This window comes from Tamandua tetradactyla, chromosome 6 (assembly GCF_023851605.1).
Source record: "Tamandua tetradactyla isolate mTamTet1 chromosome 6, mTamTet1.pri, whole genome shotgun sequence".
Lineage (NCBI taxonomy): Eukaryota > Metazoa > Chordata > Mammalia > Pilosa > Myrmecophagidae > Tamandua > Tamandua tetradactyla.
The window spans coordinates 98183544-98211005 of record NC_135332.1 but is presented as its reverse complement, the minus strand read 5'-3'; the positions used below and the strand labels follow the sequence as shown (position 1 = coordinate 98211005).

Genomic DNA, 27462 nt, shown 5'->3' with positions numbered 1-27462 from the left:
AGTACATAAACCCATGCACATGAATACATGCACACACAATTCAAACAGCTATACAGGGTAGACGTAGCAAAAACTCTATACTTAATATTATCATCACATTTGAGGCAAGTGGTCATCAATGTATGTTGTTTCACTCCTTCTAGAATAACAATAAAAAAGCCCAACAATAGAGATCTAATTGGTAAAAACTGTGCTCAAATTATCAAACACCACACACAAACCACCACAAAACAAAATCAAAGTGTGTTAGAGTAAACATACACTGGATGACTTGTGGATAGAAGAAAACACTCCCATCTTTGGTATAAATAATTGGCTTTGCCTGTCCATCTGACTGCAGTCCAACAAACAACCCTGGGCTCTTCAGAGATTCCAGGCTTATAGATGCATTTTCCAAGTTCTTCTTGATTTTAAAATGGCAGTCAATATCTCCTGCACCCTATAATCAAAAACAGCATGATTTCATAAATGTTCACAAAAACTGGAAATAATTTAAAACTACTCATATCCCAAGAGTATAATTTTGCTTCAAGTCCTCCTCATAAATCTAGAATATTTTGTATAAACTGAACTATTTGTTTCATTCTCTTCCATAAGGACCAGAAACAGAAGCCACGCAGTTCGTGAGGCAAGAGTGCACCTCAGACTAAGCTCTGCATCATCAAGGGGGTTTGGCTCTGTACAGTGAGCTGTGTGCTGTATTTCATTTCAGAGTTGCATACTTCAGTATGTGAATAGAGAAAGTTAAAATGTGAAATATTCATTTTGGAAAACACTCTAAAACAGTGAAAAAAGAGAGCAAGTCTTGCAATAAGCCCAGTAACACAAACCAGTCAATAGATCACACATATATTACTCAAAGACTGTGTAGTGAAATAGTGTAGTAAAACATCTAACCATGCCCTAAGAAAGGTCTAGCCTTTGCCCTCAGCTTCCGGAAGACAACCTCCAAGCCCTTGGTACAACATGCCTGATAGGAGCACTTTTATTTAGGGGAGGGTCTAGCTATACCAGAAGTCTAAAAACATGATTAACAGTGGGAGCTTTGGGTCATGTAGTAGCAGCTTGATTTCCAGAAGAACTAGAGACCAAAGTCAGCCATATAGGCAGTTAACCATGGAGTCACAAGAAAGATTCTGGACCCCAAGGCTTGGGTGAGCCTCACTAGTTGACAATACTCTGTGCATATCATCACACATAATTGCTAGAAGGAGTTGACACTGTTCATGAGTTCACAGGGAAAGGATGCGTTTGGACTCCTCCCAGACTCAATTCCATGCACCTCTTCCTTGGCTGATTTTAATACTGTATAATAAACTATAATAAACTGTGACTGTGAGTATAACAGCTTTCAGTGAGTTCTATTAGTCCTTCCAGAGGATTATCTAACCTGAGGGTAATGGTTGGAACTCCCAACCTAGTAATTGGTGTCAGAAGTGAGAATGGTCCTGTGGGCTCTTATCCCTCAACTTCATAAAACATTCAAGAATTAAGTGCTTAGGAGTAATTCAGATTCCCTTCAGGCCATTATAATCACCTCTCCTCTTTTATTAGAAAATATTTTACCTTTTATTCCTTTAAACAGTTTTCTTATAAGATTTCAGAGTACAAGAATAATGCATTTTATGAAAAATAATTAAAATTTTTAACAGTGACTATTATTTTAATAATAATAGAAAATTATATTCTTGGTAATTTCCCCCCTCACCTGTGAACTTCTTAGGGGAAGGAACTAAACCCCTCTCTCTGTCTCATTTTAGAAACATGAATTAAGCAACTTCCATCTTCCATTCTTGTTATGGATATAAGACTCTGACCTTGATGTCTTTATGTTCAAGGAAAGGAGACATCCACATGTACAGATCATAACACCATATGTAAGCAGGTAGGATAAAGATGGACCTCTGGATTTTAGGGACTACAGGGGGAAAAAGGCAGTAAAACTCAGAAGAATAAGGAAGGACTTCTTAGAGAAGGTGAAGTTGAGTTAATAAATGTTAAACTTAAGTGAATAAAGGAGGATGCCTATGGAATTCCAGGGAAAGGAGACAACATAAACAAAAGCAGAGAGGTAACATGCAGCACTGTGTATAAATGAACGATTTGCTGGGATGCTGCTAAATATCAAAGAGAAGCAGAAAAATGATCTGGAAAAGTAGACTCAATCAGGCCATGGATCTTTGGGTACAATACAGAAAAGATGGACCTTATCTTACACAGTGGGAAGTCACTGAAGGGTTTTTTTTAAATATATTTTTATTAGAGATGTAGATTTACAGAAAAATAATGCATAAAACAGAGTTCTCTTACACACAAACGCAGTGTTACCTATTTTTAACAAGTGCATTAGTGTGGAACTTTGTTACAGTTGATAAAACAACATCATTGTAATTATACTAGTAACCACAGTCCATAGTTTCCATTAGTGTTCACTGATTGTGTTACACCATCCTGTGGTGGTTTGGAGCTGTATATATCTGAGAAAAGCATATTCTTAAACTTAATCCATTCCTGTGGGGATGAACCCACCATAAGTAGGAGTTTTTGATAAGGTTACTACAGCTAAGGGTGGCCCACCTCAACTGGAATGGATCTTAATCTTGTTACCAGAGTCCTTTTAAAAAGAATGAAATTCAGAGAGCTAGAGAGTGACACGAGAAGCAAGAAGCTGAAATTCAACAGAACAGGGAAGAGAATGGAAAGCCCACCACCATGTGCATTGCCTGTGACAAAGAAGCCAAGGAACAAGGATTGCTGGCAACCAGCACTAGAACACCAGTCTTAGGGAACAAAGTATTGCCTTGATGATGCCTTGATTTGGACTTTCTCTTAGCCTCAAAACCACGAGCTAATATTTCCATTGTTTAAACCAACCCATTGCATGATATTTGCTTGAGTAGTTCTGGAAACTACATGTCTTTTTTCTTTTTATTTTAATCTCATAACACATAACAACTTAAAATATACCTCTTTAACTACATTCAAATATATAACCTAGTGGTAATAGTTACATTTATAATGTTGTCACCACCATTCATTATCAATACTTTTCTAAAACCACAAACAGAAACTCAGTACTAGTTAACCATTGATTTGCCATTCCCTACCCCCTCACCAACCCCCGCTAATTTGTATTTTAATTCCATGACTCTATGTATTTGCTTATTCTAATTCTTTCATATCAGTGAGGCCATACAGTGTTTGACCTTTTGTGTCTGGCTTAATTCACCCAACGTGATGTCTTCAAGGATCATCCATATTGTTAGAAATTTACTCCTTTTTACAACAGAATTCTATTGTATGATATATCACAGTTTGTGTATCCATTTCTCTGCTGCTTGACCATTGGGCTGCTTTCATCTTTTAGCAATTGAAAATAATGTCACTATGAACATTGGTGTAAATATCTACTCTAGATCTCACTTTCTGTTCTTTTCCGTATATGCTTAGCAGTGAGATTGCCAGGTATTGGAGATTGAACCATGTCCCTCACAAAAGGCAAGTTTGTATTCCATCCACCGATTTTATGGGTGTGGATCCATTGTAAATACCGTCTTTTAAAGATGTGACGTCAGTTAAGGTGTGACCTAACTGTATCGGATTGAGATATAATCTAGATTACTGGAGTTCTGTACAAGGATAATGAAATTCAGACAGAAATAGAAAGAAAACACAGGGAGCAGCCAGGAGCTGGAAGTCAACAGAAACTGGAAGAAAAACGTGACCATGTTACCACATGCATTGCCATGCGATGGAAAAGCCAAGGAACCCAAAAGATCACTAAGCCATAAAAAGATGTAGAACTGAGGAAGAAGCAAGTCTTCTAACCTCTGAAACTGTGAGCCAATAAATTCCTGTCTTTAAGCCAACCCATTGTATTTTTTTTTATCAAACTAAAACACTGGGTCATATAGTTATTCTACAGTTAACTTTCTGAAAAACTGCGAAACTGTTTTTACAATGGCTGCACTATTTTACATTCCAAACAACAATGAAGTGGTCTTATCACTCCACATCCTTTCCAATACTTTTACCTTCTGTTTTGTGTTTGTTTTTAATAGTAACCATTCTAAAGGGTTTTAAATGGTCTCTCATTGTGGTTTTGACTTACCTTTCCCTAGTAGTTACTGTTTCAGTTTGCTAGGGTGCCGAAAGTGATACCATAAAATGGGTTGGCTTTTAACAGTGGGAATTTATTAGCCTACAAGCTCACAGTTTTTTTTTTTTTTTTTTTTTTAAAGGAAAGACAGAGAGAAGGAAGGAAGGATAGAAGGAAGGAAGGAAGGAAGAAAGGGAAACTTTTTTTTAAACATTTTCTTGTTTTTATTGTATTCTGTTTCTCCGTTTTTGTTACATGGGCTGGGGCCGGGAATCGAACCGAGGTCCTCCGGCATAGCAGGCAAGCACTTTGCCCGCTGAGCCACCGCGGCCCGCCCAAGCTCACAGTTTTGAGGTCATGAGAATGTCTAAATCAAGGCATCACCAAGGCAATGCTTTCTTCCCAAAGACCACTGTCAAAGATCCTTGACTCCTCTGCCACATGGCAACATTTTCTGGTCTCTCCTTTCTCTCCCAGATTGTGTTGCTTTCAGCTTCTTGCTTCTGTGGCTTTCTGTGTCTGTGTGCATTCCATTTATAAAGGTCTCCAGTTAGAAGATTAAGACTCACTCTCAATCACACCATAACTGAAGTAACCTAATCAGAAGACTCTCTTTGAAATAATTGGTTTATACCCACAGAAATGAATTAGCTTTAAGAACATGATTTTCTGGGGCACATACAGTTCCAAACCACCACAGCTAGTAATGTTGAGCATTTTTTCATGTGCTTATTGGTAACTTGTATATCTACTGTAGAGAATTGTCCAAGTCATGTCCATCTTTACACTGAGTCATTTGTCTTTTTTTTGATGTTGTTGATTTGGAACAGTTCTTTACATAGTTTAGGTATTAAACCCTAATCAGACATGTAGTTTCCAAATATTTTCTCCCATTCTGTAAGTTGTTTTTTTACATTTATGGTGAAGTGCTTTGATGCACAAAAAATTTTAATATTAAAGTCACATTTACTAAAAAATTATTTTGTTATCTGTGCTTTTGCGTGAAACCTAACAAACCATTACCTAACACAAGGTCCAAAGATATTTCCTTATGTTTTCTTCTGGGGGTTTTATAGTTTGGGCTCTTACATGTAGGTCTTTGATTCATATTAGGTTAATTTTTTTATATGGTGTGAGGTAGGGGCCCACCCTTTTCTTTTACATATGTATATCCAATTTTCTAAGTATCATTTGTTGAAGTGCATTTTCCCCATTGACGTGGGTACCATTGTTAAAAATCAATTGGCCACAGAATTGAAGGTTATTTCTAAAATCTAAATCCAATTCCATTGGTCTATATGTTTATCTTTATGTCAGTATAATGCTGTTTAGGTTACTGAAGCTTGGTAACAAATTTTAAAACTAGAAAGTGTGAGACTTCCAAATTTGTTCTATTTTTTCAAGGTGGTTTTGGCTAATTTGGGGCCTGTTACACTTCCATATAAATCTGATGATCAACTTTTTGGTTTCTGCAAAGAAGACTGTTGGAAATAATTGTGTTGAATCTGTAAATCACTTTGGTTAGAATTGATATCCTAATAATGGTTAGTTATCCAGTTCATGAATGTGGAATACACTTCTGTTTATTTTGATCTTTTTTATTTCTTTCAGCAATGATTTTTAGTTTTCCATGTTTATGTCCTTCATATCTTTAAATTTATTCCTAGATACTGGAATCATTTCATTGCTATTGTAAATGGAATTTTTTCTTGACTTTTTCTTCATATTTTCATTATTAGTGTATAGAAACACTACTGATTTTTGCATGTTGATCTTGTGCCCTTCCTCAATCTTGAATTTAATAGCTCTAGTACCTGGGGCATGGATTTTTCAGGATTTCCTACTGTTCTATTTTTCATCTGCAATATAGGAAAAGTTTTACTCCTTTCAGAGTGCATTTTACTTCTTTTTCTTGCCTAATCCCTGTGGCTATAAGTCCTGATACAATTTTGAAAAACAGTGGTGATAGCGGGCATCCTTGTCTCAACCTGATATTAGAAGAAATGTGGTGGGTTTTTCATAGATGCCCTTTTATCATTTTAAGAAAGTTTGTTTTCCCTCATTTTTGAAAGACAGTCTCACCAGATATAAAATTATTGGTTGGCAATTGTTTCCTCCAACACTTTAAATATTTCCTCCCACTGCCTTCTTGTCTCCATGGTTTCTGATGAGAAATATCATATTTATCTCATCTTATTAGGACTCTCTTCTACATAACATGTTGCTTTTCTCTTGGAGCTTTTGGAACTCTCTTCTTCTTCTTGGTATTCAACAGTTTGACTTCTGTGTATCTGGGCATGGCTCTCTTCAAGTTTACCCTGTTTGGGGTTCACTGGGATTCATGAAAGTGTACATTCATGTCTTTTATTAAATTGGGGAAACTTTCTGCCATTACCTCTTTGAATATTTCTTTGTCTCTTTTCATTCTTATTTCTTCTGTTGGGACTTCCATAATATCTATATTGTTATACTTGATAATTTCCCACACGTCTCTTAGGCTCTGTTCACATTTTTTCACCCTTTTTCTTTCTACTCCTCATTTCAATTGTCTTGGCTTTGAGTTCACTATTTTCTTCTGACAGCTCCAATCTGCTGTTGAAACCCTTTAGGGAAATTTTCATTTCAATTTTTTGTGGTCTTCAACTCCAGTATTTCTGTTTGGTTCCTTTTTTTTTTTTTTTCTTTATTAGAGAAGTTGTGGGTTTATAGAAAAATCATGCATAAAATATAGGATTCCCATATATCACCCTGCTAGTAATACCTGGCATTGTTGTGGAATATTTGTTACAGGTGGCAACAGCACATTTTTATGATTGTACAATCAACTATAATCCATGTTTTAACTTGGGAATCATTATTTTTGTAGTGTAGTTTCATGGATTTTTTTTGTTTTATTCTGCTACCATATATACAATCTAACTTTTCCCCTTTTGGTCACATTCAGATATATATTTCAGTGCTTTTAATTACAATCATGATGTTGTGTTAGCAACACTACCATCTATTGCCAAAGCATTTCCATCATTCCAAATAAGAACCCTGTACATTTTTAATTATATGTCTCTATTGAGAGTCTCATATCATTCTTTCTTTGTTTCCTTAAGTCCTTTAGCTCTTTCCCTATATTTTCCCTAACCTCCTTGACTACATGGAAGATCATATTTTTAAAATATTTGTCCAGTATATCTAAAGTCTTGTCTTTTCCATCAGTGGTTTCTGATTTTTTATCTTGTTCCTTTCTCTGAGCCATCTTTTCCCACTTCTTTGTTTGTTATGTAGTATTTTGATCTACAATGTACATTTTAATATCTGTGTTAACTCTGGGAATAGTCCCCAAGCTATCTTTTCCTTCTGTTTGTAACCAAACAGTGATAGAGATGTCTTTGTATATCAGGAACTAACAAAAACAAACAGACAATGAGAGGAAAAAGCACCTTTCACTGTGTTTGAAATTTGGCTGTGCAATTGGCCAGTGCTCTCATTCAGATTTTAGCCTTTCTATCAAGAAGATCAGCTCAAGGTAAAAGTGAAGTTCAGGGTCTTTTCTGTCTTTCCTGAGGCTACAATCTATACTGGTCTCATGCTCACACATGAGCCTTAAGAATTCCCATTTTAGAGGAATCTATATATTTGCTCTATTCATTATGAAATAGACTTTAGAATTTAGGCCTTAAGAATTCCCATTTTAGAGGAATCTATATATTTGCTCTATTCATTATGAAATAGACTTTCTTCCCATCCTGGGTGCTTGTTGTATATCTAAAATCCAGTAATCCTTTATCCCAAGCTGCTTTGACTTGATTGTCTCTTAGACTGCTTTAGCTGTCCACAAGCTGCTTCTTCCCATAGAGCAAGTTCTGGGAGGGTGAGCCTGAGAAGAGTTTCCTCATTCAATTTTTTAGGCTGCCATCTGATAGACAAGTACTCAAAAACAGCACCCCAATACATGCGGAATGATTGCTCTGCTCCCTCTAGAACAGAGCCAAGGATTCACAATGGGCACATAGGCTGGTTCACACATCACCATGTGTGGTAGTGGAGAGGGATCAGCAAAGGTACCATGAGCTTCTCCTTCAATATTTAAAGCTGCATTTCCTTTATTCATCATTTGCCCAGTTACCACCACACTTTGTCTTCTGAGGTTTACAGAGAAAGATGGCTCTGCTATTTTTTGCTGTTGTTCAAAGATTCTGGAGAGAAATGGCATCTTAGAGCATCTTACACCATGATCGTGGTCTACCAGAAGTCTCCCACTGAAGTATTTTAAACAGAGGATTGATATGGTCAGATTTCAAATTGCTTTCAGGATTTTCTTGAATATCCATCAAATACTCCTCAAAAAAACCCACATTATTTTCCACCTCCCATATTATATTACATGTATCCCTTTGCAGTTTTCTAATAACTGCCAACAGAACATTAATTCTCCCTTGTTCTTCATGCATGTAATCTTAACTTTTCTTGTTTATTTTTTTTTGTTCAATGGAATTTATATTGTAGAGCAGTTTTAGATTTACAGAAAAATTACTAAAATAATCTAAGACCATAAAACTTTTAGAAGAAAATGTAGGGAAATATCTTATAAATTCTATACTAGGAGGCAGTTTTCTAGACCTTACACACAAAGCAAGAGCATTGAAGAAAAAAAGAAATGGGAACTCCTCAAAATTAAACACTTTTGTGCATCAAAGAAATTCGTCAAGACAGTAAAAAAACAGCCTACACAATGGGAGACAATATTTGGAAATGATATCAGACAAAGGTCTAGTATCCAGAATTTATAAAGAGATTGTTCAATTCAACAACAAAAAGTCAGCCAACCCAATTAGAAAATGGGAAAAAGACTTGAACAGACACTTCTCAAAAGAGGAAATGCAAATGGCCAAAAGGCACATGAAGAGATGCTCAACTGCCCTGGCTATTAGAGAAATGCAAATCAAAACCACAATGAGATATGATCTCACACCAACCAGAATGGCCATTATCAATAAAACAGAAAATGACAAGTGCTGGAGAGAACGTGGAGAAAGAGTCACACTAATCCATTGTTGGTGGGAATGTCAAATGGTATAACCACTGTGGAAGGTAGTTTGGCGGTTCCTCAAAAAGCTAAATATAGAATTGCCATATGACCCGGCAATACCATTGCTAGGTATCTACTCAGAGATCATTGGGGCAAGGACACAAATGGACATTTGCACACCAATGTTTATAGCAGCATTATTTACAATTGCAAAGAGATGGAAACAGCCAAAATGTCTATCAACAGAAGAGTGGCTAAACAAACTATGGTATATACATAAGATGGAATATTATGCAGCTGTAAGACAGAATAAAGTTATGAAGTATGTAACAACATGGATGGATCTTAAGGACATTATACTGAGTGAGATTAGCCAGAAACAAAAGGACAAATACTGTATGGTCTCACTGATATGAACTGACATTAGTGAATAAACTTGGAGAATTTCATTGGTAACAGAGACCATCAGGAGATAAAAATAAGGTAAGATATTGGGTAACTGGAGCTGAAGGGATACACATTGTGCAACAGGACTGAATGTAAAAACTCAGAAATGGACAGCACAATACTCCCTAACTATAATACAATTATGTTAAAACACTGAATGAAGCTGATTCCCATTATCATGAGAATGATAGCGGGAGGAGGGTTGGGGGCACAAATGAAATCATGAAGAAAGATAGACAATAAAGACGGAGATGGTCTAATCCAGGAATGCCTAGAGTGTATAATGATAGTGACTAAATGTACAAATTTAAAAAATGTTTTTGCATGAGGAAGAACAAAGGAATGTCATTACTGCAGGGTGTTGAAAATAGATGGTAATTAATATTTAAAATTTCAACTTACGTGTGACACTAAAGCAAAAAATTTTTATTTGGTACAAAATTTGTATTTTGATTAATGCATTTCCTAATACAACTTATGTAGACAGCTTAATTGAACACCATAAGTACATGAAACTTTGAGCAGGACATGAGATTTTGTGGGTTTGTCCAGAGTGATGCTCCAATAAATTCCAGAGTGATTTGAACAGTGAATAAAAAAGTATTTGCAAAGTCCCCTTTGGGGAATGATGAGAAGGGGGAAAAAATCAACTTCCCCAAGTTAAATTCTTGATATTCTCACAAGCAGTGTGGACAACCAAAGCTATAGGCTGAGCCCCCAGTCTTGGGGTTTGTTCATATGAAACTTAACCCCACAAAGGATAGGTCAAGCTGACTTAAAATTAGGCCTAAAAGTCACCCCCAAGGGAACCTCTTTTGTTGCTCAGAGCCAACGCAACAAGCAAACTCACCACCCTCCCCCTGTCTACGTGGGACATGACTCCTAGGAGTGTGGACCTTCCTGGCAACATGGGACAGAAATCCTAGAATAAACTGAGACTCAGCATAGGGATTGAAAAAAACCCTAGAATAAACTGAGACTCAGCATCAAGGGATTGAGAAAACCTTCTCAGCCAAAAGGGGAAAGAGTGAAATGAGACAAAATAAAGTGTCAATGGCTGAGAAATTTCATACAGAGTCAAGAGGTTATCCTGGAGGTTATTCTTACACAGTAAATACATATCACCTTGTTAGTCAAGATGTAATGGAGAGGCTGGAAGGAACTGCCTGGAAATGTAGAGCTTTCCAGTAGCCATGTTTCTTGAAGATGATTGTATAATGGTATAGCTTTCACAATGTGACTGTGTGATTGTGAAAACCTTGTGTCTGATGCTCCTTTTATCTTCCTTGTCAACAGACGAGTAGAATATATGGAATAAAAATAAATAATAGGGGGAACAAATGTTAAAATAAATTTAGTTTTAAATGCTGGTGATCAATGAAAGGGAGAGGTAAGGGGTATGGTATGTATGAATTTTTTTCTGTTGTCTTTATTTCTTTTTCTGAATTGATGCAAATGTTCTAGGAAATGGTCATGATGATGAATATGCAACTATGTGATGATATTGTGAATTACTGATTATATCTGTAGAACAGAATGATCAAAAGTTAAGACTGTGTTTGTTTGGTGTTTTTTGGTATTTTTAAGAAAAAAATATTTAAAAAAAGAGAGAATGCCCTTATTTTTAGGAAAACACAGTGAAGGGGCAGCATTCCCACAACTTACATACAAATATTACAGGGGAAAAATATAGATAGAGAGATAGATATTAGATTGCTATCAATCATAACTTGCCAAACCCCAACCAAAACCATTCCTGCCAATCCTAAAGAACTCTAGGGCAATATATAAATTAGGCCTAAGAATCTCTCCCAAGAGAACCTCTTCTGTTCCTCAGATGTGCCCTCTTTCTCCTCGACCGAGACAGCAAGCAAACTCACTGCCCTCCCCCTCTCTAAGTGGGACATGACTCCCAGGGGTGTGGACCTTCCTGGCAACGTGGGACAGAAATCCTAGAATGAGCTGAGACTCAGCATCAAGGGATTGAGAAAATCTTCTCGAACAAAAGGGGAAAGAGCGAAATGAGACAAAATAAGGTGTCAATGGCTGAGAGATTCCAAACAGAATCCAGAGGTTATCCTGGAGGTTATTCTTATGCACTGAATAGATATCACCTGTTTAGTTAAGGTGTAATGGAGAGGTTGGAGGGAACTGCCAGAAAATGTGGAGCTGTGCTCCAGTGGCCATGTTTCTTGAAGATGACTGTATGATGACATTGCTGTCGCAGTGTGACTATGTGGTTGTGAGAGCCTTGTGTCTGATGCTTTTATTTTCTACCTTATCGACAAATAAAACATATGGATTAAATAAATAATAAGGGGAACAAATGTTAAAATAAATGTAGTAGATTGAAATGCTGGTGATCGGTGAAGGGGAGGGGTAAGGGGTATGGTATGTATGAATTTTTTTCTGTTTTCTTTTTATTGCTTTTTCTGAATTGATACAAATGTTCTAAGAAATAATCATGATGATGAATATGCAACTATGTGATGATAGTGTGAGTTATTGATTATATAACAAGAACAGGATGATCATATGATAAGAATGTTTATGTTTGTATGTGGTTATGTATCAAAAAATAAATTTAAAAAAATTGCTAAGATGGTGCAGAGTTCTCATATAGCTATAACCAGGCTCCCCTATTATTAACCTCTTACATTAATATGATATATTTGTATAATTAATGAACCATTGTTTACACAGGATTATTAACTAAGCTCCTTATTTTATTTAGATTTCCTTTGTTTGTAATATTCTGTTCAGGTGTGTGTGCGTGGGTGGGTGTGGGTATGATGCGGTGTTTGTGTGTCTTTTGGTACATTGACAATGCTTTATCTTTTTTTTCTACAGCTCATACATCTTTTTTCCTTTGTATTCATGCTTAGCTAGTTATACTTATATTTTGAGGTTCGTTTTTCTTCCTTAAATTAACAATCTTAAAATTGCCCCCAGTGAATTACAAGCTGTTTGTTGCTAACCTGAATCTCTACTACATCAAAATCTATTAAAGTGATTTACTCTCACAGCATATGAATTTTATGGTAACAGAAATTGAAACATTTGTTATAAGATCAGCTTTGCTCAATTTACACATAAATGTGTCTGCCTATAGGAAATGTTTTCAAATACTCAAAAGCATTGTTGTAAACAATGCCTCTTTCAATTCAATTTCTTAGCAAAAGCATTTGTTGAGTAACTGCAAGACACTGTTAGGTTTTTAAGGTATAATAATATGAGCATGCACTACCTTTAATGTCTTACATACACTTTTGCAAACCAGGGTGATTAAGAAGATTGCTTTATTCTGTTTTCAAGAGTAATTACATTTCAGCCACATGATTTCTGGTCAGATACAGTGAATATGAACAACAATGTGCTTCACTGTTATGCACCAATATAATTTCATAAAGGCCAAGAAATATATGTATTTTGACTGAAATGTCTCACTACCATAATTTTAAAGACAGATAACCAAATCAGTGACTCATAATGCAAGTTATAATATAAACACTGCAAATGAAGTAGCCACAGTAAAATACAAATGACAAAAGGTCTGTGGAAGCTTTTCTGTACAAAAGTACCAGAGTAAAGGTTAAAGATCAATGATGTTAGGCGTGCAAGGGTAGTTCAGTGGTAGAATTCTCACCTACCATGCGGTAGATGCGGGTTCGATTCCCAACTCATGCGCCTCCCAGACAAACAAGCAAACAAACAAATGAAAAAAAACAAAAAACAAAAAATTCAACAAATGGTGTTGCAATAAGGGGATACTCACATGGAAAAAGAATGAAATGTGACCTCCCCACCATACAGCATACAAAAAAAAATCAACGATGTTATGTTCAGAAAATGATAGATAATAGATAGATAGATAGATGATAGATAGATAGATAGATAGATAGATAGATAGATAGATAGATATAGATAGATAGAGCAAACAAGTGTGACAAAATGTTAAAATTGATGGCTTTGGGTTTCTGGATGGGGTGGAGGTATGGATATTTTTTACTTCTCTCTATGAGGTTTGGGCTGTTTTTCCAATTATCCTGTAGGTTTGAAATTATTTCAAAACAAAAAGTTTTTAAACAATCAATACAGTTTAAATGGCAGACCCCATCAGCCCTGGGTTGGTTACATGGTGCTGATGTGCATAAGACAGCTGGCTATGCAGAGCTCAGAGGGGAAGCCCTGACTGACCCACTTATCCCAGCAGTGCGTGCCCATTCCACTGTAGGTGAAAAGCAGGAGTGACTGATCTGGACAGACCTGATGGTTAAGAGCCTTATATTTCGAAAAAAAAATGCTTAGACCCTGGCCAATGTTTAATAACTACACAAAAGTCATTAGATCATTTACAGGAGTCAGCTGTAGGTAGATACACTGCTGGCGTTCGCTTGTCTGATCATTTTGTTGAGTGATTGTGGGGGTTAAGGATTGCCACACAAGTACGAATGAGCTCAGCCAACCTCTGCCACACAGTGGACACTCAAAAATATTAGTCAGTCTCCTCTCTTTGCTTCCCCTACTAATCTTGTTTCAGTTTATGGAAATTCAGCTTCAGCCAGAATTGGGGCACATATTCCTATGATTTACAGAGCATTCCTATAGCTTCATAGTCAGGCTTTTTAAAATTTCAATCTTCTAGCAATAACACTCCAAAGCAATGATTTTTCCAAGAACAGATTTGGAATTTTTAACAGAAACACCAGGAACGTAGAGGCCTCTCTGCCTTAAGTGGAAGCCCTGATTTGGGGAGGTAATGGGCAGAAATATCTGACTATGAGATAAAGATGTCATAGGCCAAGAGGAACTCCCAAATATTACCTTGAAATGAAGATTTTTACTGATAGAAAAAAAACGTAACACGGTTTCCTCCCCAGCTCTCTAACATTGTCTCTGCTGTACCCTGTGCAGACTCTTAGGCAGAGCTGATGTTTCACTTGGTACACAGGTAGAACCACACCTGTTTCAAAATACTGAAATACTTCCATATTAGTTGATAAACAGCTACAGCCTAAGTCCCCAGGTACCTTCCAGGGGCTACAGCTGCCCAGCAGATGAGAATCCCTGGAGGTCACTGAAGAGACTGGGGTGGTGGGTCCCATCAGGAGAAAGGATGCCCAGGCAATGCGGCCAAGAAATGGTTTACCCCATCTTAAGTCCCCACAGCTCCTTGCTCTCCCCAAAGTTGCCCTCATGCTTAGTTGCAAGTGGACTGACACGGTTGTTAAATGCAGTATTTTGAAAATCAGCCTGACTTATATGAACCTGTCATTTCTGGTATTCCCTTTTTAGATGACCCCTTCACTGGTCTCCTTTCTGTTTGGCCACTGTTGCATCCATGAAAGTTGGCCTGGTTGGCCTCGGGGGAGTAACTGTAACTCTGGACACATGGTAGGGAACCAAGATGCACCATGCACAACTCTGAGAGACCTGGAAAATCTCTTGGCATCATGCCCTGAGACGGCTTGCATTCCTTGCTTTGATGTTTGAATATTATATTCTGTATAATAAACCTATTTGTGCTCCTTGGCCTTTATCAGTAGTTCTTGTTGGGCACTCCATTTTGCCTACTTCTGTTCCAAAACAAACAGAAAAAATGTCACTACTTTTTATTAAGTGACGAAATATCTTTAAGGAGACTGTTTGGAATTCCGCAATGTATGATTGTCAACCTCACCTGGAGAGTGCTTAGGAAGTCATGAAACTGGCTTCTAAGCCTGAAAAGTCCATCAGGGAAAGGAAAGAGAGGGTCTGTCAGTGTTGATGCAAAGCACAGCACAGAATAGAGGGGCACAGGGTGTTCTCCTACCTACTTATTTTAGACCCCAGTCACTCACCTGAGAAGCTATTGACAAGGTTGATTCTAGAAGAACATTGTGTGTTTGGAATCACCTCCCATCATGTATTATGACCCCTGGATGGAGGTTTCTTGATCTTATTCTGAATGGTGTAAAATAGGGTTTTAAAGGTGGGCTGGCCTGGTTTGAGTCTCGGCTTTGATTCAGACTGTGAGGCTTTGGGAAGTTTACTTAGCCAGGCTTCCACTCTGTTTCTTCATCAGAAGAGTAAGCACACCAGCAGTTCCTATTTTTCCAGGATCATTCTTCCATGTATTAGTCTGTAAATTTCTGCCCATCTTCCCATGCTCACTAAATGCTTCAGTGGAATGCCAAAGACTGCTTCCATTTCCTCAGCCTGATCCCAGAGATCTGATCACCCATGACAGAAGCAGGTAGGAAAAGAAAGCATGATAATTTAGTGTAATGTAGAATCTTCCCTAAATTTAGAGAGGAATTTTATTCACTTGGAAGGACATGAAGAATGGTACATCAAGAAAGAAGCAGAAGAGACAAAAAGTTCCCACATATACTGGGAAAGGAGGCACGGAAGAAGCAAGGAAATCACAATCCAACTTGATTGGGAGGCAGCTAAGTGGAAGTCAGTGGGCACCGAGTGCCCCTTTAGTTGCCATCCAATGGGAAGATTAAAAATTTCTAATGTCATCCCATCACCCACTTAAGAGTGACACTTATCTGTGCTCTCAGAGATGCTGCCCGGCACCTCCCAAACACACACCAAAACCATGTAGTACCCTACTATCTCATGGTTCTGAAACAGTCCTAGAAGCCCCAGGTGGGGAAGCTCCATAGACCTTGTTTTGATGTTGGGGTGTGAGGGGGAAAGCTACTTCCTGATGTTGCTTTGAGAGGGTGGTGGCATATTAGATTAAATTGAACTCTTAGCAGGTCTGGCCATAGGAGAAATGCTACCTATTTTTATTCTAACTAATCCACTTTTGAGTTTAAAGACCATAAGCATGACATTCTATCCATTAAGTTTGGCTTCCTTTTCTATAAATTGGTGATACTGTGTATTTCTTAATGCTATTGTGAGTCTATCAGTGATTTAACTAAATGTGTTTGTATGCACAAGTTTTGCCCTTCTGTAGCATGGAACTTCAGCACAGCTCACCAGACACAGACTCGCCTGCCTGCAACAAAGACAGGAGCCCAGTGGACCATGAATGGTCAACATCCATCTCCCCACCAGTCCCAGCTCATGCAAGATCTCTCATTTCTCTAGATGCCCTTGTGGTAAGGAATAAGTGGGGGAGAGAGAACCTCTGAGCTTTGACCCAAACGATACAACTTAAACTAAACTGTTTCAAACAACAATAGAGATCAAGAACCAAAAAACCAAACAAGCCAATTAAGAAAAGGAGCAAAGGACTTGAATAGACATTTCTCCAAGGAAGATATACCAAAGGCCAATAACCACAAGAAGAGATGCTCAGCGCCATTATCTATTAGGGAAATGAAAACGAAAATCACAATGAGATACCACCTCACTCCTACTAGGATGGCTATTATTTTTAAAACAGAAAGTAACAAGTGTTGGCAAAAATATGGAAAAACCAGAACCATCATGCATTATTGGTGTGAATGTAAAATGAAGCAGCTCTTGTGAGAAACAGCTGGGTGGTTCCTCAAACAGTTAAAAACACAGAATTACCATATGACCTGTCAATTCCCCTGTTAGGTATATATCTAAACAATTGAAAAACAGTAACTAAAACAGATACTTGTACAATGTTCATAACAGCATTATTTACAATAACCACAAAGTACAAATAACCCATGTCCATTGACAGACGAGTGATAGACAAAATGTGATACATACATACAATGGAATATTCTTTAGCTGTGAAAAGGAATGAAGTTCTGATACATGCTACAACAAGGATGAATCTTGAAAACATTACGCTAAGTGAAATCAGCCGAAAAATAAATAATCATACGATCCCACTTATAGGAGCCTCTAGAATGGGTGGAATCATAGATACAGAGAGTAAATTAGAGGTTACTGAGGGCTGGGGGAGAAAGGAATGGGGAGTTAATGCTCAACTGGTACAGAGGTTCTATTTGGGGTGATGGATTTGGTTTGGTAATGGATGGTGGTGATGGTAACACAACACTGTAAAAGCAATTAATGCCACTGAATTAGTCACTTATAAATGCTGAAAATTGCAAATTATATATATGTGTGTGTATGTGTGTGTTACCACACTAAAATTTTTTTTAAAGAATAGATTGTGAGAGCATTAATAGATTTAGTGTGCAGCCCTATATATACTTTCCCCCATAAGAGAATTATAAATTCATCAAAGATGTTATGTTAGTTGCCTCCACACTCCCTCTTAAGGCTCAAGATATTAAAGAAGAACTTTTCAAATTTAGAATTTAAATCTAAAATTACTTCCTTGCTCAAAGTACAGGGTTTCCAATGGTGAGAACCCAGGCACTGAAAGAGGCAGTACGGAAACACGGTTAAGCTGGAACCTCTGAGTGCCCTGGTTCTCCAAGTGTGTTTCTTGGACCAGTCTCATCAGCGAGGGCTGGGAGCCGATTAGAGATGCAGATACTTGCATCCCACCCCAGCACTTCTAAATTAGAACCTGGCTTTCTCACACGATTCCTGCCCACCCTACTGATTTAAAAAGTCAGCCAAGGAAGTCCATCACATATAGCATCCAACTAGTAGAATGTTTGTGGGTTAGAGCTAAAAAAAATAAATAAATAAACACTCAGAAAGTGCCATTCCTGTGTCTAATGCTGGCAAACTCCTTAAATATTTGCTGAGAAAAATATGAGCAGATGCTTACTGTTCCATCACACCGGCCATCCTTAATCCTCAGATACATCTGTGCATTTTTCACACTTTCAAACATGCAAACCCCAGAGCTGATTCTGTGCACTCTCCAGTGGGAGTTCTCAGCCTGCCTGCCGGCTCCGGTACAGCTCCCATCGGGCTGGAGACACAAGGCTTGGCGTAGGCTGGTGATGAGCAGAATTACAGCGCTGTCGAGGAACACACCCTTCAGAGCAAAGGGAGAACAGAAAGGCAGTAAGTAACCTGGGATGTGGGGGAGGTGGCTGGAGAGCCCGTTCTCTTATAGAGGTTGCAGTCATTGGGATTTTACTGGAAGGGAGGTAGCCGAAAATGAATAAAAGAAGGACATAAAAAAATAAATTGCTATGCCAGTCTTAACAAAACTAAAGGAGGTTGCCTCACTGCATCACAATTTATAGCAATGATTTTTTATTAAGACTGTATCAACATGTAAAGTTCAGTGTCAGATGCTATGGGGATTTAAAAAAATCAAACACTTCTCTTAAGAAGTTCACAATTGCTATAAACAAATAATTTTAATATTAAGACAAAGCAGAATAAACTGAGTGTACTATAAACTGAATACCTGAATTATGGATTGCACTCTAATATCTATGGATATTTAGTTGAATATATACATACAAGAATGAACGAATGATGAATGAATGAATGAAAAGAGGCATCAAAGTACAACCAAGGTATACTTAAGTAAATGCTGTGAAATCAATAACTCAAGAGGGAGACATATAAAGCTCTTGAACGTTAATTAGAAATACACTAACACTGCAGAGAAATGAAAATAGACAAGAGGCAGTGACAAAATACAATGGTAAATAAACAAAAGGAAAGCTTATCCACATTCATAACAAAAAAATAGAAGTTAAAATTATGTATTTATTCCTTCAGAAAGTTGCCCAAGAGTTTCTTTCTAATGACTCAACACTGAAGTCAATGGAAGGGTACTCTCCTACAGTGTAGAAAGGAGTAAAAATGGGCACTGGTCTGGAAAGAAATGTGCCAAGAGCCTTAAAAATTTCTTATTCTGACCATTAAATTCAATTTCTAATTATCTAGGCTAAGAAAATAATGAAAGATGCAGTAGTCAAAAAACATCATGTCAGAAATGAAAGGCTATTATACAAATATAATAATATTATTTTTAAAGTAAATTAAAAAACACATAGTGTAAAGAAAGAAACATAAGCATTATGAAACTATTGCATGTGTGTAACATATAAATTCTAATTCTGCTAAGTTAAATAGACATAATGGTTTGGTTCCCAAATGTAAATTTCTCCAATTTTTAAAATTAACATCCTTACATGCAACACCCTAACCTCCCACCTGAGTTGGGTGTGGGCTGTCACTCCCATCGCAGGTTCACTGCCATTGTAAGGTGACCCCTCCTGCCTTTCCAAATAGGATGGCCAAAGGGGGCAGGGCCACCGGGTGGAATGAGATCTGATTCCCGGCTTAGGATTCAATTCCTGGACAGCTTTCCTCAGCGGGGCCAGAAAAAGCAGGTATTTAGCAACTGTGACGATTTTCTTCGATTTTACCTTGGCACAAATCACAAACTCTTTTGAAAGGTCTGCATAGCCTGTGGATGACGCATCGGCTATCTTGCCATGGCGATCGAAAATTACGGCGTCCCCGGGAGTCAGCACAGACTCTAGAACCGCACAGCGGTGTGCTTGGTAGAGCACCCGCAGCTCAGCAGGGGTGCCTCCACCCTGGAAGAAAGAGGAAGTTGGAATTAGCAATGTGAAATAAGCAGATAAATAGTGACCACATAACGTGCGAGTGCAGGTCTTCTCCACTCCAGAGAACTCCTCATTTCTTCACTGCACGCTGGTCTTTGTCTTGCTCCAAGGGCTTTCCTCTTTTGATTTCTCAGAACCGGTGGCACAGAGCTGGCTGGCAATAAAAATAATTCCAGCTGCAGGATAGTTTAATAACATATTTATATATATTTATCAATAAATATCATTGATCGAGGCAGTTTATCTTTCATTTCATTTGAGCTCTCCCAGCTCAAGACTACTGGAGGCTCAAAGCTAAAATTGCCAGAAGTTAACCAAACTGAGGAGGTTATGCTATAGGGAGTGATTCCCAGTGCAGGGAATGCTGAAATGGAAGGAGTCATGGTGCCCCTTGGATGCTTGGACCTGCACGAAGGCAACCAGCTTCAGCAAGGCTCCCCTGACCAGGGACGTCATGGAAGTAATACTGTCCTTCAAGGAAGCATCTGATGCTTGGTGAGCACATGGGGAGTTACCAGGTGGACAGAAGCTAAAAGGGCTATCTCTAGCCGTTGAGGCCCTATGCTAGGTAAAAACCTGCATGAAATAAAAGGAGTCTCAGAATGACTAGGGTGGGCTCTCCCACCAAACTCTGGGATAGGGGCTTGGAGGTAGATTTGATTTGGCTTTAGGTAAACATAGTAATGGGGTATTTCTTGAATTCTCAGCTCATTGAAAAGATTCCATCAGCATCACCTTCGTATTTGCTGAGTACTTCCTCTGGCCAGGCCCCGGGCTGGGCCCAACATGCCATGAGGGGCAGCGTAGGGCACCTTGCCATGTCCAGAGCAGAGCAGAACAGGCTTCATGGAAGAAATTTGACTGGTTAATCATTTCACCTGAATTTCATTCAAATACAATTTATATAAGGGTTCTTTCAATAATTATTACTTTCCCTCAGGTTAAATAATATGCTGTAGATGAAACAGCGTGGTACAGTATGATGTAAATTCCACGAGGAAGTTCTAAGGCTGGAGTCACACAGCCTGTGGTCGGTTTGGTGTCCCACAACTTACAGCATGTGACCGCAGACAAATTGGTTAATCTTTCTATATTTCGAGTTCCTGGTCTGCTAGATAGGGATGACAGACTCCCTCATGGGGCAGACATAGGGATTAAATGTTATAACTCATATTAAGCACTTTTAACAGTGCATGGCTGTTATCCTATACTGTCTCATTTTTCAAAATAAATAACATATTTATTTTTAAAGACCGGTTTATATTTCAAAAGCTACTTTCCAAACCGAAACGAAGCATAATTAGGTGAAACCAGTAAGATTCCTGAAGGGGACTTTAAGAAAGCAGGTAACCTCCTTCTGGAAGTTCATTTAAATTCTGATTGTTATCAGAAAGCTGGTCTACTTTTTCTTGTCTAAATCCCAGTTGCTGAAATTTAGAACCATGTATGCATCAAAATGTCAAAATTTGTTATTAAAAAAACAGAATAATGGAAAAAGTGAAAGTACAAGCCAAAAGAAATGCAATTTAATAATTCTGTAAAATTATCTCATGCAAAAATGTATACTTTATATACAGGTACCATATTATTCATACATGGCAAAAGGAAAAAAAAATTATTACATACCACTCCAGTAACAGTGCCATTGTCAAGACCAAGAAAAAGTTTCTTCATCTGATGACTTTGAAAAATGCATACGTTTCCTTTGTTGAAAATAACATCAAAGAAGGCTGAAAGAAAGATATTATATATATTAATAAGTAATTAAGGTCTTTAAAGCTTTTTATCCTTATTCAATTATACATTGAGTCTCCTAATAATACATTTTATGATACCTCTCAACCAAAAGTTTTTAATTAGTCAAAAGGTAAAATCCTAGCAACCTTTCATGATCTATATGTTGTTTTGCAGTTTGGTGGAATTTACATTGAAAATCTCTAATACCTTCTCATGCTAGTGAGTATGCCTCTGAGACAATCTAAAAACATCCCATCTGTTGAAAAAAAAAACTAAATTATCCTAGTGTAAAAACCCACTTCCATTACATAAATAGCAGCGATTTGAAGTAAAATCACATATGAGGCATTATTAAAAAAATATGTATGACTTGGGCAATTTAATCCTAATCCAATCTTGTGGAAGCAATCATTTCTTTCAATCCCTCTTCAGTACTATAGGTTGGAAACTTGGTTAGATTATTTCCACGAAGCTGTGACTCACCGAATTGTGGGTATTAACCTTGGATTAGTGGGAGATGTGACTCCACCTTTTCCAGGTGGGTCTTATTAGTTTACTGGAATCCTTTAAAAGAGGAAACATTTTAAAGAGAGCCAGGAGAGAGTCATGAGAACCAGGAGAGACCATGTAGCCAGACACTTTTGAAGATGAAAGAATATGCCCCCAAGGGAGCTTCATGAAATGAGAAGCCTGAAGAGAAAGCTAGCAGATGTCGCCATGTTCACCATGTGCCTTTGCAGTTTAGCGAGAAACGCTGAATTTCATCAGCCTTTCTTAAGTGAAGGTAACCTCTTATTGGTGCCTTAATTTGGACATTTTTATAGACTTGCTTTAATTTGGACATTTTCACAGCTTAGAACTGTAAACTTCAACTTATTAAATTGCCCTTTTTAAAAGCCATTCCATTTCTGGCATATTGCATTCCAGCAGCTAGCAAACTGGAACAGCATTGGTGACTTGTTTATATGTTGATGATAGGATATATTTTATTGTTATTAGTTTTCAATACATTTTTTTGTTTTTTATTTATTTTTTCAATACACTTTTGCATATCTTTTCATCTTAAAGTGCATGCTTCTAAAAGGTATGAACTTTTGTCTATTCTGTGTACAGCTATATCCTGGCATCTAAAACAGGGCCTAAAACACATAGGTGCTTAAGAAATCGTCTTTAAACAAAATATTTAATTGGATCATCATAGCTTATGAAATAAACATTATACACACACACATTCACAAATTACCCCTATCTTGCAAATGAGAAAACTGAGGCATAGGGAAGTGAGGGGAATTTCCCAAGCTCCCCTACCTAGGAAACCATAGAATGGAAATAGAAGCTGGGACTTTCAGCTCTCAGCCCAGTGTTCTGAGCATAACCACTAAACCTTCCTCCATTGTTTACAACCAACAACCTTGCTTTTATTTTTTCAGAAATCCATTCTGAAAGCAAAAGTTAATGACGATCTCTTTTTTTTCATGAACAGGCAATTCTCAAACAATGATGAGTGAAAAAGCCAGATACAAAAGGGTGCATATAGTATACGTAATTTATATAAAGGCCAAAACCAGGTAAATGTATATTAGGGTCTTAGGAGTCAGTGGTGGTTATCTCTGGGGGGTAGTGACTAGAAGGGGGCCTGAGATGGTTTCTGAAATGCTGAAAATGTTCCAGCTTCATGGGTTTGTTCAATTTGTGAAAATTTATAATATAGTGTGTTCTTCGTAATGCATATGTAAATGTCAGGAATATTATTTTCAATATAGGTTATTCCTTGTGCCATGACTTAATGCTAAAAAAGTGAAATTTCATTTCCTAGTGAGTTGTAAAAGTTCGTGCGTGTATTGTATGTGTGTGTATAGGTATATAATATATAAATTATGTATATAGTATGTATGTATATATATGCTTATATATTACACATATAAGTATGTAAAATATTATATACTTATACATAATTTTTTCATAATATAAAATGTTATATAATATATATATAAAGTGATTTCATGGCAACAAAGTAACATTTTCTAAAATGAACCAATCTTTGCTTTCATTGGCAATCTAGCCCACTTTGTATTAACTTAAAAATTAAACCTACTCAGTATATACCAAACAAAAGGGATTCTGGTGACTGTTGAGTAATTCACATTTCCCAAATTCCAATTTTTAACCTGGAATTATTCATATATTTGCTTTAATTACCCACCTTATTGTATGTGTAAATCCACCTAGCGTTAGCAAATACAATTAATGAATTCCACTTTCCATTTTTATTCCAATTAACTCTATGGTCCAATGCTTTTAGCTAAGTAGGAGGTCTTATGCAGAAGTTAACTACAGTACAAGTTCAAAAGGATTTCATTGCATATTTAAATGACCTTATAGTCATTTAAAGTCATACATCCAAAAGTGAAAGGCTTGTACATCAAACAGACCACTCCTCCTGGAAAGCTTTCTGCCTAATTAATCTCTAATTTATTTTTATCTACCTAATAAAATGCATCGTAATTGTTAAGAATTAAGGTTTTTCATAAAATTAAGCTATGTTGATGAGCACTTACAAATACTCCGGGGGGTAGGGGGTTGTGGTTCTTACTGAAATAAGGAAAGAACCAAGAGGCAGGAATTCTGACTTCTAATCCTGATTCTGACATTCACTCATTAGATAACCTTGGGTAAATCACTTTCTTTTTCTCTATCTCCATTTCCTCATCAACAAAATAAGGACAAGAATTCTCAAAGGATTATTGTACAAATGATTCACTAAATGTGTGAACTGATGAGTTAATGATAGCAGAATTTGGGAATTAAGGAAATGCTACTGGAAGTGTGCTAGGAATAATTACCATTGTTTAATTCAATTTTTGTCTTAATCTACTGATTTCATAAATACAAGAATCTAAACCTATTGAATTATAAAGCCATAGTTATATCAATTTTTAGCATAAGGCCTCAATAACTAAAATCATAATTATTTTCCACATCGTTATGAAGATTTCTTTTTTAAGTGTATCAAGAATACGCTATAGGGATGACTATTTATCTGTTTGCTCATTGTTGTTAGTCCCATGTCTAAGTTATTCTCTCATCCATGGTAAACACTTCGTAAATATTTGCTGAATAAGTGAAGTCCTACTGCTGCAAACAAAATTATAGGCCCCGATTTGAGAAATTTAACATGATATAGAACATCCTTGGATTTGGAAGTTTACTATAGTGATTTTTAATTTAAAATATGTATTAAAAGCAGAATCTTTCTTTCTATAAAATTATAATTAAATTGGTGTCATAAATCATCAGGAAATTTAAATGTTTTTGAATAGAGGAAAAATGCATCTAAAATACTTTCATGGACTTCAAGAGCTCCATGGAGTACAATTTGGGGGGAAAAATGGGTATAGGAAAGGGCAAACCATGGGAATCTGGATATATGATTTCTACTTCTGGTTCTGCCAGTAAAGACTTCAATCATTCATTAAGCCATTGTTTACTGAGCATCTGCTATGTGCAAGGCATCTTTTCAGTTATAACCTAGATAAAAATTGTCAATCTTCTTATCTCTAAAAATAAAAGGTAGATATATTTACATGATCTTAAAGTGCCTGGATAATAGTAACATCCATTGGACCTCATCACACTAATTTCACCAAGACAAATTCTAATTGGCCAAATCCAACAGAAGTATTTCAGTCTTTATTTTGCTTTGCGTCTTTACAATATTTGACCCTGTCATCAAACCACTTCTTGAAACCCCAACCTTTCCCCCTCACTGACTTCCTCCTTTGCTGTCATCCCTTTAATTAGCATTCTATCTCAAGTAATTACCCTTCTCACACTTCACAAGCTCCCTGGGAAGTCTCCACAACTTAATTGTCCAAACCAGAAATCTGAGAGTAATCCTTTTCCCATAATACTCTTTCTTCACTGAAGCAATATTACTAATAATATTACTTAGAAATTTTTCAAATCAGTCTATCTTTTCCATCTATACTTCCACTGAAGTACTTCCAATTTTCTTCATCTTTTGCTTGACATATTACAAGAACTTCTAACTGGCCCCTCTTTTTTCTAATCTTTCTCTCCCAACCCTATAAACCTGGCTTCTACTTACCTGTCAAAGAGTTCCTGCTATACGCCAAATCTATCAGTGGCTGTCTCCCACGATAGGAGGGAATAAAAGGAGCTGCCTCCACATGTACAGCTGACCCTTCTCTCCTTTAGGAGGGCCTCAATATAGTCATAGGAGAGTTAAGATTGAAATTATAAAATGCAGTAAGGCAGTTTTGCTTACTAGCAGACTGCTTTTAATGCAAGTTAATATGGTTGTAGTGGTAGGGTTTTGTCTGAAACTTCTCTAATGACTTCAAGAGTAAAAACTCGGACAACACTCCCTGCTGCGGCCATGTACAGCATAACTGATGTTGAAATTAATGTTGAATCTATTACTAGATTCTGAGTTAAGAAGTACAGTAATTCATGATACAAGATGAAATAGCCCTGACATGCTGAGACTTGACAGAAGTTTTAGTCCTCCCACAATGTCCCAAACTCAGAGTATGAGACAGAGGAAAGCTGGGGACCATCTCCCTACTGTGTAAGTTCATTTCCAAGACATCCAGTGTCTTCCTCTTCCTTTACTCCCCAAATCTTCTTTCAACTTGTATGCAGGAACTGAAGCTGCCAGTAAAGAGGGCTGACTATGAGGAAACCCAGTCCGGAACACATTCTTTTCTAATCTACAACCAAAGAGGTTTTTCAAAGCTCTCTCAGGAAGAAAAAGGGTAAGATCATTGGCTCCTTACAGAGTAGTGTAGTTAGCATATGGTAAGAGTTGTTGCAGGAGAGAAAATGGCCCCTGTACAACCAGTGCTGTATACTCATTTTTTTCAAATCCTTTATGAGGACCAAGTGCCAGAAAATCAGAGGAAAGAACTGCAGCATATTCCAGCAGATATCCACTAGAAATCAGGCTTAAAACTGCACTTATCGACTAATAGCCATGGTCTCAAAGAGAATTCTATTTGTCCCCAAGTAGACAGTTAAGGAGGCCAAGGAAAGTCTATTCAGGTGGCAATTTCTAGGACTGGCTGCATTTCTCTTTCTTCAAAGCTAAGTGGAAGATAACCACCAAAAAAACAGTCATTTTTTTTTCAAAAATTGTAGCACAAGGTAAGAGGTGTTACCTTCTTCAGCATATCATATAAATTATTTATTTTGTTTAATAATTTTTATTTATAAATTTAACAATGAAAAAATTAGAAATGTTGGCCTTGAGTCTTTCAGAGGAGTTAAGAAGCTAGATCCCTTATAACACGACTCTCTTTAAATTCTCACTTTGCTTTGAAATGGAACCTGGAGATTATCAACAATTTGTCCAGGGTACGGTGATCCTATAAGTAATTGTCTCATCAGGACAGTTCTGAGTGAAAGGAGATGCTTACTGTAAGGTTTAGGAGGTGAAAGAGAGAAGAGGTAGACCAAAAAACCTTAGCTTGAGCGAGTTTATTCCTGCGCTCCCGGGCAGATCTCACAGAACTCCAGGTAGGGAGCTGCAAGCTCGCCACTGGGTCCTGGTGCGGGCGGTTTTTAAGCAAGGGGGTTAGGTGACGTCTAGAAGGGGCGGCACATTTTACACAGCTCGAGTCATGGTGACCTTCCCTGTTCCCCTGACCTAATACTTACCAGATGGGGTTCCAGGCAAATTGGGAAATGTGATCACCGTA

At 37.3% G+C, this 27462-nt stretch overlaps 1 protein-coding gene across 1 annotated transcript in view; it reads right to left on the bottom strand.

Moving 5' to 3' along the window:
* The window catches only part of RP1 (RP1 axonemal microtubule associated), a 378450-nt gene that overhangs the window by 206772 nt on the left and 144216 nt on the right, over positions 1-27462 (bottom strand). The window contains exons 13-16 of the mRNA XM_077166764.1: positions 21632-21735; positions 19802-19975; positions 18235-18447; positions 262-439 (exon numbers count right to left, since the gene is read on the bottom strand). Coding sequence (XP_077022879.1) covers positions 262-439; positions 18235-18447; positions 19802-19975; positions 21632-21735 — 669 coding nt within the window. The remainder of the gene's footprint in view (positions 1-261; positions 440-18234; positions 18448-19801; positions 19976-21631; positions 21736-27462) is intronic.